The sequence below is a fragment of the Dromaius novaehollandiae genome, chromosome 28, assembly GCF_036370855.1.
Source record: "Dromaius novaehollandiae isolate bDroNov1 chromosome 28, bDroNov1.hap1, whole genome shotgun sequence".
NCBI classification, from domain to species: domain Eukaryota; kingdom Metazoa; phylum Chordata; class Aves; order Casuariiformes; family Dromaiidae; genus Dromaius; species Dromaius novaehollandiae.
In genome coordinates this window covers 4,173,137-4,186,997 of record NC_088125.1, presented here as the reverse complement: position 1 = coordinate 4,186,997, position 13,861 = coordinate 4,173,137, and the positions used below count along the sequence as shown (strand labels likewise).

The 13,861-nt window shown below is 74.0% G+C and overlaps 1 protein-coding gene across 1 annotated transcript; it reads right to left on the bottom strand.

The window, feature by feature from the left end:
• AGAP2 (ArfGAP with GTPase domain, ankyrin repeat and PH domain 2) lies at positions 1 to 8,000 on the bottom strand (the record flags this gene model as incomplete). Its single annotated transcript, XM_064498422.1, has 18 exons — positions 7,477 to 8,000; positions 5,561 to 5,619; positions 5,393 to 5,480; positions 4,733 to 4,818; positions 4,488 to 4,629; positions 4,279 to 4,413; positions 4,084 to 4,193; positions 3,842 to 3,994; positions 3,621 to 3,707; positions 3,398 to 3,502; positions 3,099 to 3,261; positions 2,890 to 3,006; positions 2,391 to 2,537; positions 1,958 to 2,017; positions 1,480 to 1,631; positions 1,299 to 1,389; positions 369 to 591; positions 1 to 163 (listed from the first exon to the last, which is right to left on the bottom strand). Coding segments are annotated over exons 1-18 (2,493 nt in total), but the record flags the coding sequence as incomplete, so codon positions are not given.
• Between the last annotated feature and the right edge of the window lie 5,861 nt (positions 8,001 to 13,861).

Here is a 13,861-nt window from a genome sequence, read left to right as displayed (position 1 = left end):
CTGCTCCTTCTTGCCGTGGGCCAGGAGCAGCAGCACCGTCTCCAGGTCCTTCTCCTGCACCGCGCGGAAGAGCTGCTCCCCCAGCGGCGCCTCGGCTGCCGGCAGCGGCGCCAGGAACAGCCGCTGCTCGTACTTGGCCCGGATCCACGACTCCCGCTCCTCCCTGCGGGGACACGCGGCGTCAGGGGCCTCGCGGGGACGGGGACGGGCTCTGGGCGACCCTGCTCGAGCGGGGGGCTTGGGCTAGGCGATCTCCAGCGGTCCCTTCCAACCTCAGCCATTCGGTGCCGGGCGTCCCCCACGCGCAGAGGGACACGCAGCCGCGCAGGGAGCCGCGCGGAGGCCGGGGGGGGCCGGGGGCCGCTCACCGGGACGACTCGGGGGTGGGCTTGCAGCGGCCCTGCGTGTTCTTCTCCCAGATGCTGTTGGCCGTGGCGTTGCCGATGGAGGTGAGCACCAGCGTCAGCTCCCGGGGCCAGTCGTCCAGGTCGAGGGAGCGCACGCGGGACAGGTGGGTGCCCAGGTTGCGGTGGATCCCCGAGCACTCGATGCAGATCAGTGCCCCCAGGTTGAGACTGGCCCACGTGGGGTCTGGGGGGGGGACGCAGAGGCTGTCAGGGCCCGGCCTGGGACACTGCATGGCATCGTGTCACCCACAGCAGTGTCTGGCCCATGGCACTGCACGGCCCGTGGCACCGTGTGACCCACAGCACTGCACGGCCCGTGGCACTGCACGGCCCACGGCATCACGCAGCCTGTGGCTTTACGTGACCCATGACTTTGCATGTCCCGTGGCATCGTGCAGCTGGTGGCATTGCATGGCCCAGGGCGTCGCGTGGCCCGTGGCATCACGTGGCCCAGGGCATTGCATGGCCCGTGGCATCGCGTGGCCCAGGGCATCGCGTGGCCCAGGGCATCATGTCGCCCAGGGCATCGCGTGGCCCAGGGCATTGCATGGCCCAGGGCATCACGTGGCCCGTGGCATCGCGTGGCCTGTGGCATCGCGTGGCCCAGGGCATTGCATGGCCCAGGTCATCGCATGGCCCAGGTCATCGCGTGGCCTGCGGCATCGCGTGGCCCAGGGCATCTCGTGGCCCGTGGCATCGTGTGGCCCGCGGCATCGCGTGGCCCAGGGCGTCACGTGGCCCGTGGCATCTCGTGGCCCGTGGCATCGCGTGGCCTGCGGCATCGCGTGGCCCAGGGCGTCACGTGGCCCGTGGCATCTCGTGGCCCGTGGCATCGCGTGGCCCGCGGCATCGCGTGGCCGGCGGCACCCCCCCGCCCCAGCCGACACTCACTGGGCGCCCCGCAGTCCACGCACAGCGAGTTGCCCCGGGCGTTGCGGACGGCCTGGATGGCCACGGCCTCGCTCTGGCTGTCCACGCGGGCCTGCGGGGAGGCGGCGGTGAGCGGGGCGGCCGCGGCGGCGTGGACACGTGGCCGCGGCAGCCCCCGGGGCGGGGGTCCCGGGGGTCCCACCTTGTTCTTGCTGCTCTCGCAGCACTGCAGGCTGGCCAGGATCTGGCTCTCGATGGCCTGCACCCAGGCGTCCCGCTCCTCGAAGCTGCTGGCCTCGAAGTGCCACGTCTGCCCCGTGCTCGACACGATGATGAACTCGAAGTTCTCCTCCTCTGCGGGACGGGAAGGCCGGGGTGGGCGGCTGCGGCCGGCTCCCGTGGCCCTTGCGCGGACCCTCCCAGAGCTCGGCCGGGGGCCGCCAGCCCGGCACCCTCCATCCCACGTCCCCGTGGCCGTGTCAGTGGGGGCATCTGGGGGCACTGGGCTGAGGAGCTCCGCGCCATCGGCCCGGAGGGCTCCCAGGGCTCTGCCCGGCCCCGGCCCCGGCCCCGAGCCCTCCCCGCCGCGGCGCTGGGGACGGGGCAGCGGATGCAACGGCGGCAGGCGAGGATGGGAGACAGCCACATGCATGAGTGGAGCCGGCCGCGGACCACGTTACCTGTTTTATAAATATTTCTTAAACTACCAAAGCTTTTTAATTTCCACATTTTGCGCTTGGCTGCGGAGGGTCCGGGGCAGCGAGAGCAGAGAGAGGAAAGGGGGAGAGAGAGTCACGAGAGGAGCCCCGGGGCGCAGGGGCGAAGCGCGGGGGCCCCTCGCCGGCGGGGGGGTGCGAGGGGGAGGCGTTTGCAGAGCGAGGAAGAGGGGGACGTGCCAGGGCGGAGGGTGCGGTGCGTGGCAGCGGTGGCCCCAGGGCAAGGACAGGGCCCGGGCTGTGACGTGGAAGCCGGCGGTCACCTCCGGGTCTCCAGGGATCGTTGGCCGGAGCCCCGGGGCATCCCAGCATGCGGCATCGTCCCGGGGGCCACCAGCCCCGTGGCCACCAGCCCCGAGGCCCACGGTCTCCGGGGCAGCGTCCGCGGGGCTCTCACCTTCCGCCTGTCCCGACGAGCCCTCCGTCTTGGACGGCGTCATCAGCTTCTTCCGGCGGTGCTTCTTCCTGTCGATCATGGGCGACGGCGGCGGGTCTTTGCCTGAGCTGCTGGGGCTGGATATGGCCTCGACGGCGGGGGGGCCGTCTGCTGAGACACCCACACGCCGCGTCGGCGGGGTCCCTGGCCTCACCGGGGCCATCGGGGCCACCGGGCTCACCGGGGCCACAAGCAGCAGTGAGCCCACCAGGGTCCCCGGGGCCACCAGGTGCACCAGGGCCACTGGGCTTACTGGGATCACCAGGGTCACCGGGATCACCACGACCACTGGGATCACTGGGAGCACCAGGATCACCAGGGCCACCAGGATCACCAGGCCCCTGGGCTCACCGAGACCACCAGGTCCCCAGGACCTCCCCGGGGCCACCGCGGTCACAGCCCAGGCTCTGCCGCAGGGAGCAGGTCCCGGGAGGCCCGAGGGGACGCGGGGGACACTCACCGGTGCCGGGCACCTTGGCGCTGGAGGCGGAGGCGCAGCGCTGCAAGGACCGCTCCTTGCCCAGGCCCTTGAGCCCCGGCTCCGGCGGGAGGCTCAGCCCCACCGGGGAGGTGCTGGCTGCGGGCAGGGGGTGAGCAGTGAGACACGGGGACCTCGCGGAGGGTCCGTGTCCCCCGCGCCCCGGGGCATCCCGCCGCCCCGGTACTCACCGGCCCCCTCGGGCGCCTGCACCCCGGCCACGTCCTTCACCAGCCCGTTGATGCTGGCCGAGGGGCCGCAGGCGGAGATGGCGCGCGGCGGGCGCTTGCCGGGCACCTTCACCGTGGTGCGGAGCAGGTCCATCTCCTTCCCGTGGGTGCTGTGGATGTAATCCTGGCGCGGGGACGGGCACGGTGCTGAGCGCGGCAGGGCCACGCCGTCCCCTCCGTCCCCCCCCCACGCGGGGAGGGGACGCTGCGCCCAGCCCCACCACGGAGGCCACGGGCCGTAGGGACAGTGGGACGCTCACGTTGATGCTGGGGTGGTAGAAGAGGAGCCCGTTGCTGGACAAGGTGACGTATTTCTTCTTCCACTCCTTGTTGAGGGAGTTGCCGCTGCGTTTGAGCAGGAAGCTCTGGGGGGGTGAAGGGACGGTGAGAGGGGATGCGGCCGGGGATGACGGAGAAGGGGGACCGTGCCACATCGGGGGACGGCAGTAAAGGGTGGCAGCAAAGGGACGTCACCGTGCTCACCTGCTTGATGGGGATGGCTCGTCCGCTGCCCGCCACCTCGCCCCGGCTGTCCAAGCTCCTCTTCTCCGAGTCGCTGCCCCGGCGGTTCTGCGGGAAAGGCGGAGGGATAGGGGTCCCGCAGGGCGGGTGTCCCAGGGCGGGGGGGGGGGGGTCCCACCAGCGGGCCACCCGGGGGTCCCCACGCCGCTCTCGGCGCCACGCTGGGGCCGCGGCGGACGTACCGCAAAGAGGCTGGTGCGGCGCTTGGCACCGCGGTGCAGGGAGCTGGGGGTGCCCAGCGCGACCGCCGGCTCCCCGCGCAGCTCCCGGTGGCTCACGTTGGGGGTGGACGGCAGCGAGGACGAGTAGTCGCTGGTGTGGCCGCCGTTGCTGGCCTGCAAGAGGTGCCCCGGCGGGGGGGGGGGGGGGGGTCAGCCCCGGCGGCGTGTCCCCGTCCAGCCGCCGCGGCGGGGACCGGCGGTACCTGGATGCCGCCGGGAGTGGAGCCGGCCGAGTGGCTGGGGGAGCTGGGCAGCGACTTGCAGGACGCCAGGAGCTGCTGCTGCTTCCTCAGTGCCACCACTTTCTGGGCCACTGCGGGGACAGCGGCAGCGTCACCCCCCCCCGGCCGCGGGGACCCCCGCCGCCGCTTCCCCCCCCCCCCCGCCCCGTCGCCCACCTTCGGTGAAGACCCGGTCCACGTTGAGGCCGTACGTGGCGCAGGTCTCGTAGTAGAGGCAGCGCTTCATGTCGCCGCAGAGCGCCTGGGCCCGGGCGTCCTCGATCACCCGGGGGTTGGAGGAGCTGATCTTGTCTGCGGGCGGGCGCCGGGTGAGGCGGGGGTCCCGGCGCCCCCCCGGCCCCCGCCGCGCCGCCCCGCCGGCTCACCCTGCGTGCCCACCAGCGCCAGGGCCACGTCGCCGGCGCCCCGGTGGCTGCTGAGCAGCGCGTGCAGCTGCGTCACCTCCTCGAAGCTGCCCTCGTCCTCCAGGCTGAACACGAAGACGACGGCGTCCGCCCAGTTGGCGAACTGCGGGGGGGGGGGGGGGGGGGACGCGCGTGGGACGGGGGCGTCACGGCTCCGCGCCGCCGGCCACAGCCGCCACGGCCCCCCCCCCCCGGCCCCGACGTACCTTGGCGTCCGGGGCGCCTCCCTCCTCCCGGATGAGCAGGAGGTGGCTCTGGCCGTCAACCATCACCTCGCGCTTGAACTGCCCGCCTGGAGCCAGGGGACAAGGGGGTGGCACGCGGCCCCGCCGTGGAGGGGACGTGCCATGGGGTGAGCCTGGCCAGGGAGGGGGCTCAGGCCCAGCCCCACGGCCAAGCCCGGCCCCATGGCCATGCCCAACGCTGTGGCTATTCCCAGTCTTGTGGCCACGCTCAACGCCATGGCCATCCCAAAGCCGTGGCTGTCCCCAACGCCATGGCCATGCGCGATGCCGTCACCGTTCCAAGCCCCATGGCTATTCCCAGGCACATGACCATGCCCTGCCCCATGGCTATTGCCAACACCGTGGCCATGCCCCATCCCGTCGCTGGTCTGAGCCCCAAGGCCATGCCCAGCCCCATGGCCAAGCCCAACTCCATGGTCATTCCCAACCCCGTGGTCATTCCCAGTCCCATGATGATGTCTGACCTCATGACTATTCCCAACCCCATGGTCATGCCCAGCACCATGGCCATACCCAACCCCACGGCCATGACCAGCTCCATGGCCAAGCCCAACCCCATGGTCATTCCCAACCCCGTGGTCACTCCCAGTCCCGTGACGACGCCTGGCCCCAGGCACTCACTCTCCGTGGGCTCCAGGCCCACGTAGGAGCCGGTGAGGAAGCGGTGCACGAGGGCCGACTTGCCGCTCTTGCTGCTGCCCAGGATGCCCTGCGGAGGGGCAGAGCGGCGTCAGGGCACGCCACGCCGGGGCCGGCACGCGGCGGGTGCCCCGGGGCCACGGTACCCACCAGGCGGATCTCGGGGACGGAGCGGCCCAGGGTCCATTCCTGGCTGTTCACCAAGGCCTCTGCGGGGAGGAGAGGGGTGAGGGGGACCCCGGGGGGGCACGGCCGCCCCCGGCCCTGCCGGCAGCACCGCCGGCGGCTCCCGGCGTGGGCGGCCGCGGAGCCGTCACCAAGCAACGGCACCCGGCACCGAGCCTGGCGGAGGCGGCGGGGAGGGCCACGGGGACGGGCCGTGGCGAAGCCGTGGCCGTGGCACCCTGCCACCCCCCCCCCCCCAGGAGCCCCCCGGCGTGGCCGTCCCACGGCCCTCCCCTCCCCGCGCACGGCGGCACCGGGACACGGCGGTACAACGTCACAGCAGGCACAAGGTCACGGCAGGCACAAGGTCACGCTGTGCACGAGGACGCGACGGGCACGAGGACGCAGCGAGTCACAAGAAAACGGTGTGCACGAGGCCACGGGGTGCGGCAGGACTCGGTGCACGAGGACACGGGTGCTCGAGGGCACAAGGCCACGGCGTGGCACAGGGAAACTGAGGCAGGGGAGAGGCGGAGGGTCCCCCCATGTGTCACCCTCAGTTTCCCCTGTGCCCTCCCCGGCGTTGGCCCCCGCCGTGGTCCCACGCGCGGCAGGCGAGGGGTTAACGCCGCTGCCTGTCACCCCACGCGTCATCACGGCGCTGTGCCACCCACGGGCCCCGCTGCCACCCCCGGGCCCCCCCGCCGGGCTCTGCCCACGCGGCGCCGTGGGGCGGGTGCTGGGGGGACACGGGGACGGGGCGGACGGATGGATGGACGGCGCGTGGACAGACAAGGGGCGGATGGATGGACGGTGGCAGGACAGACGGATGGCGATGGGATGGATGGAGGCGGGCATGGACGGACGGATGGAGACGGGGTGGCCGGAGAGAGGGATGGTTGAACGGATGGATGAAGGGCCGAACAGATGACCATGCCACATGTGGCCGGATACAGGGATGGACGGACCAGCGAAGGGATACAGGGATGGATGGGGGCACAAGCAGATGGACACGGGGATGGACGGACGCCTGTCCCCCACGGGGCAGCCCCAGCTCCCCCATCCCATCCCGGCCCCCTCTGTGGCCTCAGCGAGCGCCCGGGCTGGGAGGAGAAGCTGAGCCCTGGCTGCGGCCACGAGCCCGGCCACGGCCCGGCCGGCAGAGCCCTCCCCACGCAGGGGCCGGGCCCCGGGGGGGAAACCGAGGCAGGGGGGCCCAGCAGCCCACGCGTGGCCCGGGGCCACGGGCCGTCCCCGCCACGTGCCGCCCCCCCAGGCTGCTCCATGGCCCCCAGTGCCACCACAGCACCGGGGCAGGACGCACGGCCGACACGTGAGTCCCCCCACGCACGGCGGCTCAGCCGGGGGGGCCAGGACGCCCCGTGGCCTGCGTGGGCTGGGACACGCCACCTGCGTGCCCCCCTGCCTGTCACAGCCCCCCCCCGCAATGCCATGGGTCATGGACAGGTCCTTCCCCCCCCCGGATTCACCACCAGCCCCACAGGTCGCTGCCCCACACCAGGTGGGGGGGTGGGGGGTGACACCCCCTGAGCATGGACCGCAAGCGGACCCAGGCGTCCGGGAGCCCCCCGCTCCCTTCTCATCTCCGGCCCCCCCCAACCCGCCATGGGGGAAACCGAGGCACGGCGCCATGACACCCCACGGCGCAGACAACAAGCGGACCCAGGCGTCCGGGAGGGACCCCCCCCAACCTCCTTCTCCCCCCCCAACCTCCTTATCCCCCCCCAACCTCCTCATTCCCCCCCCCCAGCTGCACACACACCCAGGCCCCCGCACAGTCACGCCGCATGCGGGGGAAACCGAGGCACGACGCACGGCGAGCCCAGGCGTCCGGGACCCCCCCACCCCCCCCGTCCCGCCGGGGGGGCCGCGGTACTCACTGGGGGAGGCCCCCCTGGGCAGCTCGGCGCTGAGCAGGGCCCAGGGGGGCGCGGGGTGCGTGGGGGTGGACGCCGGGCTCTTGGCGAAGATCCCGCTGATGAACTTGAGCATCTTGCGGTCGCGGGTGGAGGCTCGGCCGCCCTCGCGGCCCCGCTTGAGCCCCGCGCCGCCCTCGCCGGGGGCCGGCGCCGCCGACAGCCCCCCGGCGCCCGGGTGCAGGTCGCTGTTGTCCAGGGTCTTGCTCTTGCCCTTGCGGGGGGAGAGGCGGGCGCGGGCGGGCGGGCGGGGGGCCGCCTCGGCGCCCGCCTTGCCGCCGGCCTTCGCTCGCCCCTTGCCCTCGCCCTCGGGCCACGAGAGGCGGCTGCCCGGGCCCTTGTGGGCGCCTTTGCCCCCCTTGGCCTCGGCGCCCATTTTGGCCCCGCTGGTGGTCACCGTCTTGAAGGGCTTGTTGGCCAAGCGGAGCCGCCGGGCGCCGGCGGCCGGGTGAGGCGAGGACGCCCCGGGGCCCGGCTGCGACGGGGGCTTGGCCCCCTCGGGGGCCGCCTCGGGGCCGGCCTGGCCCAGCAGCGCCCGGCGGGAGCCCGGCGGGCAGCCCGCGGCCGGGGGGCACGTGGGGGGCGCCTCCGAGGTGCCCTTGGCCCCCCGGGCGGGCGGCGGGACGGCGGCGGGCTTGGGGGGCAGCAGCGCGGGGTCGGGCTTGGGGGGCACGGCCGGCGGCGGCAGCAGGGCCGGGTCGGGCTTGGGGGGCACGGCGGGCGGCGGCAGCAGCGCGGGGTCCGGCTTGGGGGGCACGGCGGGCGGCGAGTCGGGCGAGCGGCCCCGAGCGGCACCGGGCCCGCGGGCGGCCGAGCCCTCCGGCGCCGGGCTGGGGGTCCGGGGGCTGCCGGGCTGCGGGGAGGCGTCGGGCGGGCCGGAGCCGGCCGTACTTATCCAAAGCGCGTCCTGCCGTTGGAAAAGCCGCTCCGGCCTCTTGCTCTTGCCGCCGTCCTCGGCGCGGGCACCGGCAGCCGCGGCTCGGCCGCCCGCCGCCGCCGCCGCCGCATCGCCGGGCGCCGCTGGCTCCGCTTCGCCCGCCACCGACTCGAGCTTGACCAGGGTGAGGGAGATGAGGTAGGTGGTGCGGCGCTGGAGGCCGGCGGCCCTGCTCATGGGTGCGGGCAGGGCCCCCCCGGGCCTCCCCCCGCCGGGCTCCGGCGCCGCGCGCCGCTCCGCGTCCGCCGGTGCCGGATGGAGGCTCCGGCGCGGTCCCCACCCCCGGCCCTGCCTCCCCAAAGCCTTTCCCGCTCGCCCGCCCCCGGAGGGGTTGGCACCGCCGCCGGCCCCCCCCGCCCCGCCCGCCGGATCGGGGCCGCCCCCCCCACCTCCCCCCGCCGCCGCCGCCCCGGGGGGCTCCGCCGGGGGGGGGGGGGGCGCAGCCCCGGGGCTAGCGAGCGGGCGGCGGCGACCGCGGGGGCATGGCGGGGGGGGCGGGGGGGGGGCTATTGGGGGCCCGGCGTTGGCGGGGGCGGCGGCGCGGGGGGGGCCATGCCCGGCCGCCGCGGGGCCGGGGCCGGCGGCTCACGGCAGCGCCCCGACGGGCTCCTCCTTTGTGGCGGCGCGGCGGGGCCGGGGCCGGGGCCGGGGCCCGGCGGGGGGGCCCTGCGCCGCCGGGGGGGGGCCGGCGCCGCCGCTCTCCGCCATGCGCCGCTCCCGGGCGGCGGCAGGAGGGAGGGAGGGGGCGGGCGGCGGCCCCCGGTGCTACCGGGCACGCGCGAGCGCTCCCGGGCGCCCCCGCTCCCCCCCCCCCGGCGCCGGCGGGAGGGACCCTCCGGACCCCCCCCTCCCCCTGGCACTGGCACTGGCACCGGCTTCGCTGCCGGGAGCCACCCCTCAGCCCTTCCTCCTGCCCCCCTGCCTCCATCCATCCCTCCATCCGTCTCTTCATCCCTCCATCCATCCCTGCATCTCTTCACCCTGCCCATCCAGCCAGCCCTCCATCCCCTCTATCCATCCCTGCATCCCTGCATCCATCCAGCCCTCCATCCCCTCTATCCATCCCTGCATCCCCCCATCCCCTCTATCCATCCTTTCACCCCTCCATCCATCCAGCCCTCCATCCCTTCTATCCATCCCTGCATCCCTCTATTCATCCTTTCACCCCTCCATCCATCTAGCCCCCCATCCCCTCTATCCATCCCTCCATCCCTTCTATCCATTCCTTCACTCCTCCATCCATCCTTCCATCCCCTCTACCCATCCCTGCATCTCTTCACTCCCTCCATCCATCCCCCATCCATCCTTTCGCCCCCTCTATCCATTCCTCCATCCATCCCTGCATTGCCTCCGTCTGTCCCTTCACCCCCTCCATCCAATCCTTCACCCCTTCAATCCCCCCTCCATCCATCCCTTCATCCCCTCCATCCATCCCTTCATCCCCTCCATCCATCCCTTCATCCCCTCCATGTCCCTTCATCCATCCCTTCACCCCTTCCATCTTTCCCTCCATCCCTCCCTTCACCTCTTCATCTGCACACCACCCACCCCTCCATCCCCCCATTCACCCCATCCTTCCCTTCACCTTCCCCATCCATCTCTCCAGCTATACAACCCCATCCATCTTTCTACTCCTCCGTTCACGCCCTCCATCCATTTCTTCAGCATCCCCATCTATTCCTCCATCTCTAATTCTTCCTTCCACCCCTCATCCACCCCTCTACCTCCATCCCTCCATCCGCCTTCCGTTCACCCCCCATCCCTCCTGCACCCTCTCCTCCATCTACACCCACCCCTCGCCCTCATGGTCCCCCCCCCGCAGCCGCGCCGGGCGCCCTGGGGGGCCGCGCGGGGGGCGCAGGCCGGGCCCGCGGCCGGAGCGATGCCGGAGCGATGCCGGAGCCGGAGCCGGCCCAGCCGCCTCGCTTTTCTGGCATTTTTAGCAGCGGCGCAGAAATCCTCTGCATCCCGTTGCCACGGCAACGGCGGGGCTGCAAATGCAGTAAAACAGCGGGATCTCGCCCCGGGGGCGGGGGCCGGGCACGCGCGGGCTGGCACCGCCGGTGGCACCGGGACCGGGCGGTCACCGCGACGCCCCGGGCCCCCTCCCCGGGTCCCCGGGCGGCGCCGGGGTGTCCCCGTGCCCCTGCTCTGCCCGCGCGGGCCGCGGCCTGGCACGGCGCAGGGAGGGATGCGATGCCCGGGGCCGGACAGGGTACCCAAGGAGGGACACAGAGCCTGGGGACAGACATGGTGCTCAGGGACGGATATGGTGCCAGGGGATGGATCCGACACCCAGGGAGGGATACGGAGCCTGGGGATGAATACAGTGCTCAGGGATGGATATGGTGCCCAGGGACGGATACGGAGCCCAGGGACGGATATGGAGCCCAGGAACAGATACGGTGCCAGGGGACAGATACGGTGCTCAGGGATGGATACGGAGCCCAGGAACGGATACAGTGCCCAGGGATGGATAGGGTACTCAGGGATGGATACGGTGCCAGGAGATGATATGGTGCCAGGAGACGGATACGGTGCCCAGGGATGGATACAGTACCCAGGGATGGATATGGAGCCAGGGGAAGGATACAGAGCCCAGGAACGGATACAGTGCCAGGGTACGGATACGGTGCTCGGGGATGGATACGGAGCCCAGGGATAGATACGGTACCCGGGATGGATACGGAGCCCAGGAACAGATATGGTGTCTGGGGATGGATATGGTACTTGGGGACAGATACGGTGCCAGGGGACAGATACGGAGCCAGGGGACAGATATGGTACCCGGGGATGGATACGGTGCCAGGGGACAGATACGGAGCCAGGGGACGGATATGGTAACCGGGGATGGATACGGTGCCAGGGGACGGATACGGTACTTGGGGACAGACATGGTGCCCGGGTCAGGCCGGGCAGAGCAGCCCCCCCGTCCCCTCCGGGTGCACCCATGGGTGCCCGGGCGGGGGCTGCTGGCACCCCAGCTGGCAGGGACGGGCGATGGGGACCTGCCTGCAGCCCGTGTCCGGTGACAGTGCCACCCGGGGGGGACAAAAATGCCCCGCGGTGGGGGGGGGCGCAGGGTCCCTGGTGCCCCCGGGGTGGCCCGTGGGGTGCTGCGTCCCCCCCCCGCCCTGGGGGAGCCGAGCGGCCCCCGCGCCCCCCCGGCGGGCTCGTGACGGCGCCGGGCGCGTCACCACAGCAACCCGCCCACGGCCACGCTCGCGCGGGGCACGCGGCCGCCCCCCCCATCCTGCCTGCCGGGGGGGGGCACGCCGGCCCCAAAACTGCCCTGGGGGGGGGCCTCGTGTCCCCCCTGCCACCGAGCCCTAGGGACGGGGGGGACGGTATCCCCAGGCCAGGCGGTGACCCCCGCCATGGGGGAGACCTGACCCCTTGTGGCCCCCCCCCCCCGGTGACAGCACCGGACCCCCTCCCAGTGCAGCCCAGTCTCTCCCAGTGCCCCCCACAGGACCCCGGCTGTGGGGTTGGGACCCTCCCCATTGCGCGGGGGGTGGTGACAGTGGCACTGAGCCTCTGGCCCTGGGGGGTGACACTGGGTCACATCAGACCTGACCCCCCGCCCGGTGCAGTCGCACCCCCCCCCACATCCTGCCAAGGCCCCCGGTCCCTGCCTGCCCCCTAAGTGCCCCCCCCAGAGGCGGGGGGGGTGTGGGGCACAGAGGGGGGGGCCGTGCACCCCATCACGGGGTCTCGGGGGCCGGAGCAGCACCCGGCTGGGCTCCGGGGAGGGGGCCGGGGCCCCCGGCGCCGGCGGTGGGTACCACGTCCCGGGCGCCTAGCAACCAGGCATCCCCCTGCTTCCCGTCGCCACGGCAACCGCGGCGATGCCGGGGATGCAGGGGTTCAGCGCGGGGAGGGGGGACCCCGGGAGCAGAGCCCGCCCCGCACCGGCCCCCTGGCCGCGCCACCGTGGGGGGCCGCGGGGGCCCATCCGTCCCCCCACGGGGTGCGGGGCCCCCCCGGCGCCCGCCGGAGGTGAGGAAACGGCCCACGTCACCGACCGCAGCGCCGGGGCTGTTGCAGCGGAAACCGCGCCGATGGCACAGCCGCCACGGCCCGGGGGGCCACGGACCCCCAGCCCCGGAGGTCCCCCCCACCCCCGCAGCCCCCCCTCCCCACGCACGGCGCCCCATGGGCGGCTCCCTGCGGCAGCACGGGGCCCGCTGGGCCCAGCCCACCGCGCCGCCGCCCCGGCCCAGCACCGGGCAGGATGAGGCCTCACCCCCACCGGGGCCCCCGGGGCGCCAGGCCGGTGGGAACCCCTCGGTGGGGGTGTCCCGGCCCCCCCCCCCCAAGCACAGCCCCCCCCTCCTCCCCGTCCCAGCACCCACAGGAAGTCAGCGCTGGCGGATGCGAGAGACGGGGCGGGCGGGCGAGAGACGGGGCCCCAAAACCTCCCCGAAAGGGCGACGTGGCACCCCCCGACATCGCCCACGGCGCCATGCCAGCCCCGCGTCGCCCGGCGGAAAGGACCGCACTCATCCGTCCATCCATCCATCCATCCATCCGTCCATCCATCCACCTGCCCAGCGCTCTCCCAGCGCTTCCCTGCCCGCCGCCACCCCGCCGTCCCCCGCCCGCCGCCGTCCCCGGGGGGGGGCCGCGGCGCCGGTACCTTGCACGACGCTGAGCGAGGCGGCGAGGCTGGCGCGGAGCCGGGCGTCGGGCACCGTCTCCACCAGCCGGATCAGCTTGTTCACGTGCTGCTTGGCCCCCTCGTGCCGCTTCACCTCGGCCCGGATGGCGGCCAGCACCAGCTGCCGGGGGGTGCTCATGGCGCCCCGCCGCCCCGCTAGCTCCGCGCCGGCCCCCGCCGCCTCCCCGGGGCCATGGCGCAGCCCCGGGCTCGTCCCGCCGCGTCCTCACCCCCCCCGGGCCATCCGGCCCCCGCCGCGCCTCGCTGCGTCTCGCCGCGCTTCCTGGCTGGCGTCACCCCGGTGGGGCTGGCGTCACCCCGGTGGGGCTGGCACCGGCGCCCGCCGGCGGGTGCAGGGCTGGGCCTGGGAACCGGCGGCGGGGCCCGGCCCCGGCGGCGCGTCGGGGCGCGTCGGGGCGCGTCGGGGCACGTCGGGCGGCCCGGCGCGCCCGCTGCCGCCCCCGGGGCCCGCTGGGGCCGTGCCGGGGACCCTGGGACGCCCATGGATGGGGACACGCCGGGGAAAGGCCTGGGACACGTTGGGGACACGTTGGGGACACATGCCAACACGCGCACGCTGCCTGCACACCCGGGGGTCCAACCCCCCCGCCACGGAGCACGTCACATGGGCCGGCGTGGCTGGAGACCTGGCTGCACCCCAGGGCCACGTCCCCGTCCCCGCGGGGCCTTTGGGTGCGGGGCCGTCCCCGCCACCGGCACGTCCCGGGGAGGATGAGGACGGTCGCGTCCCC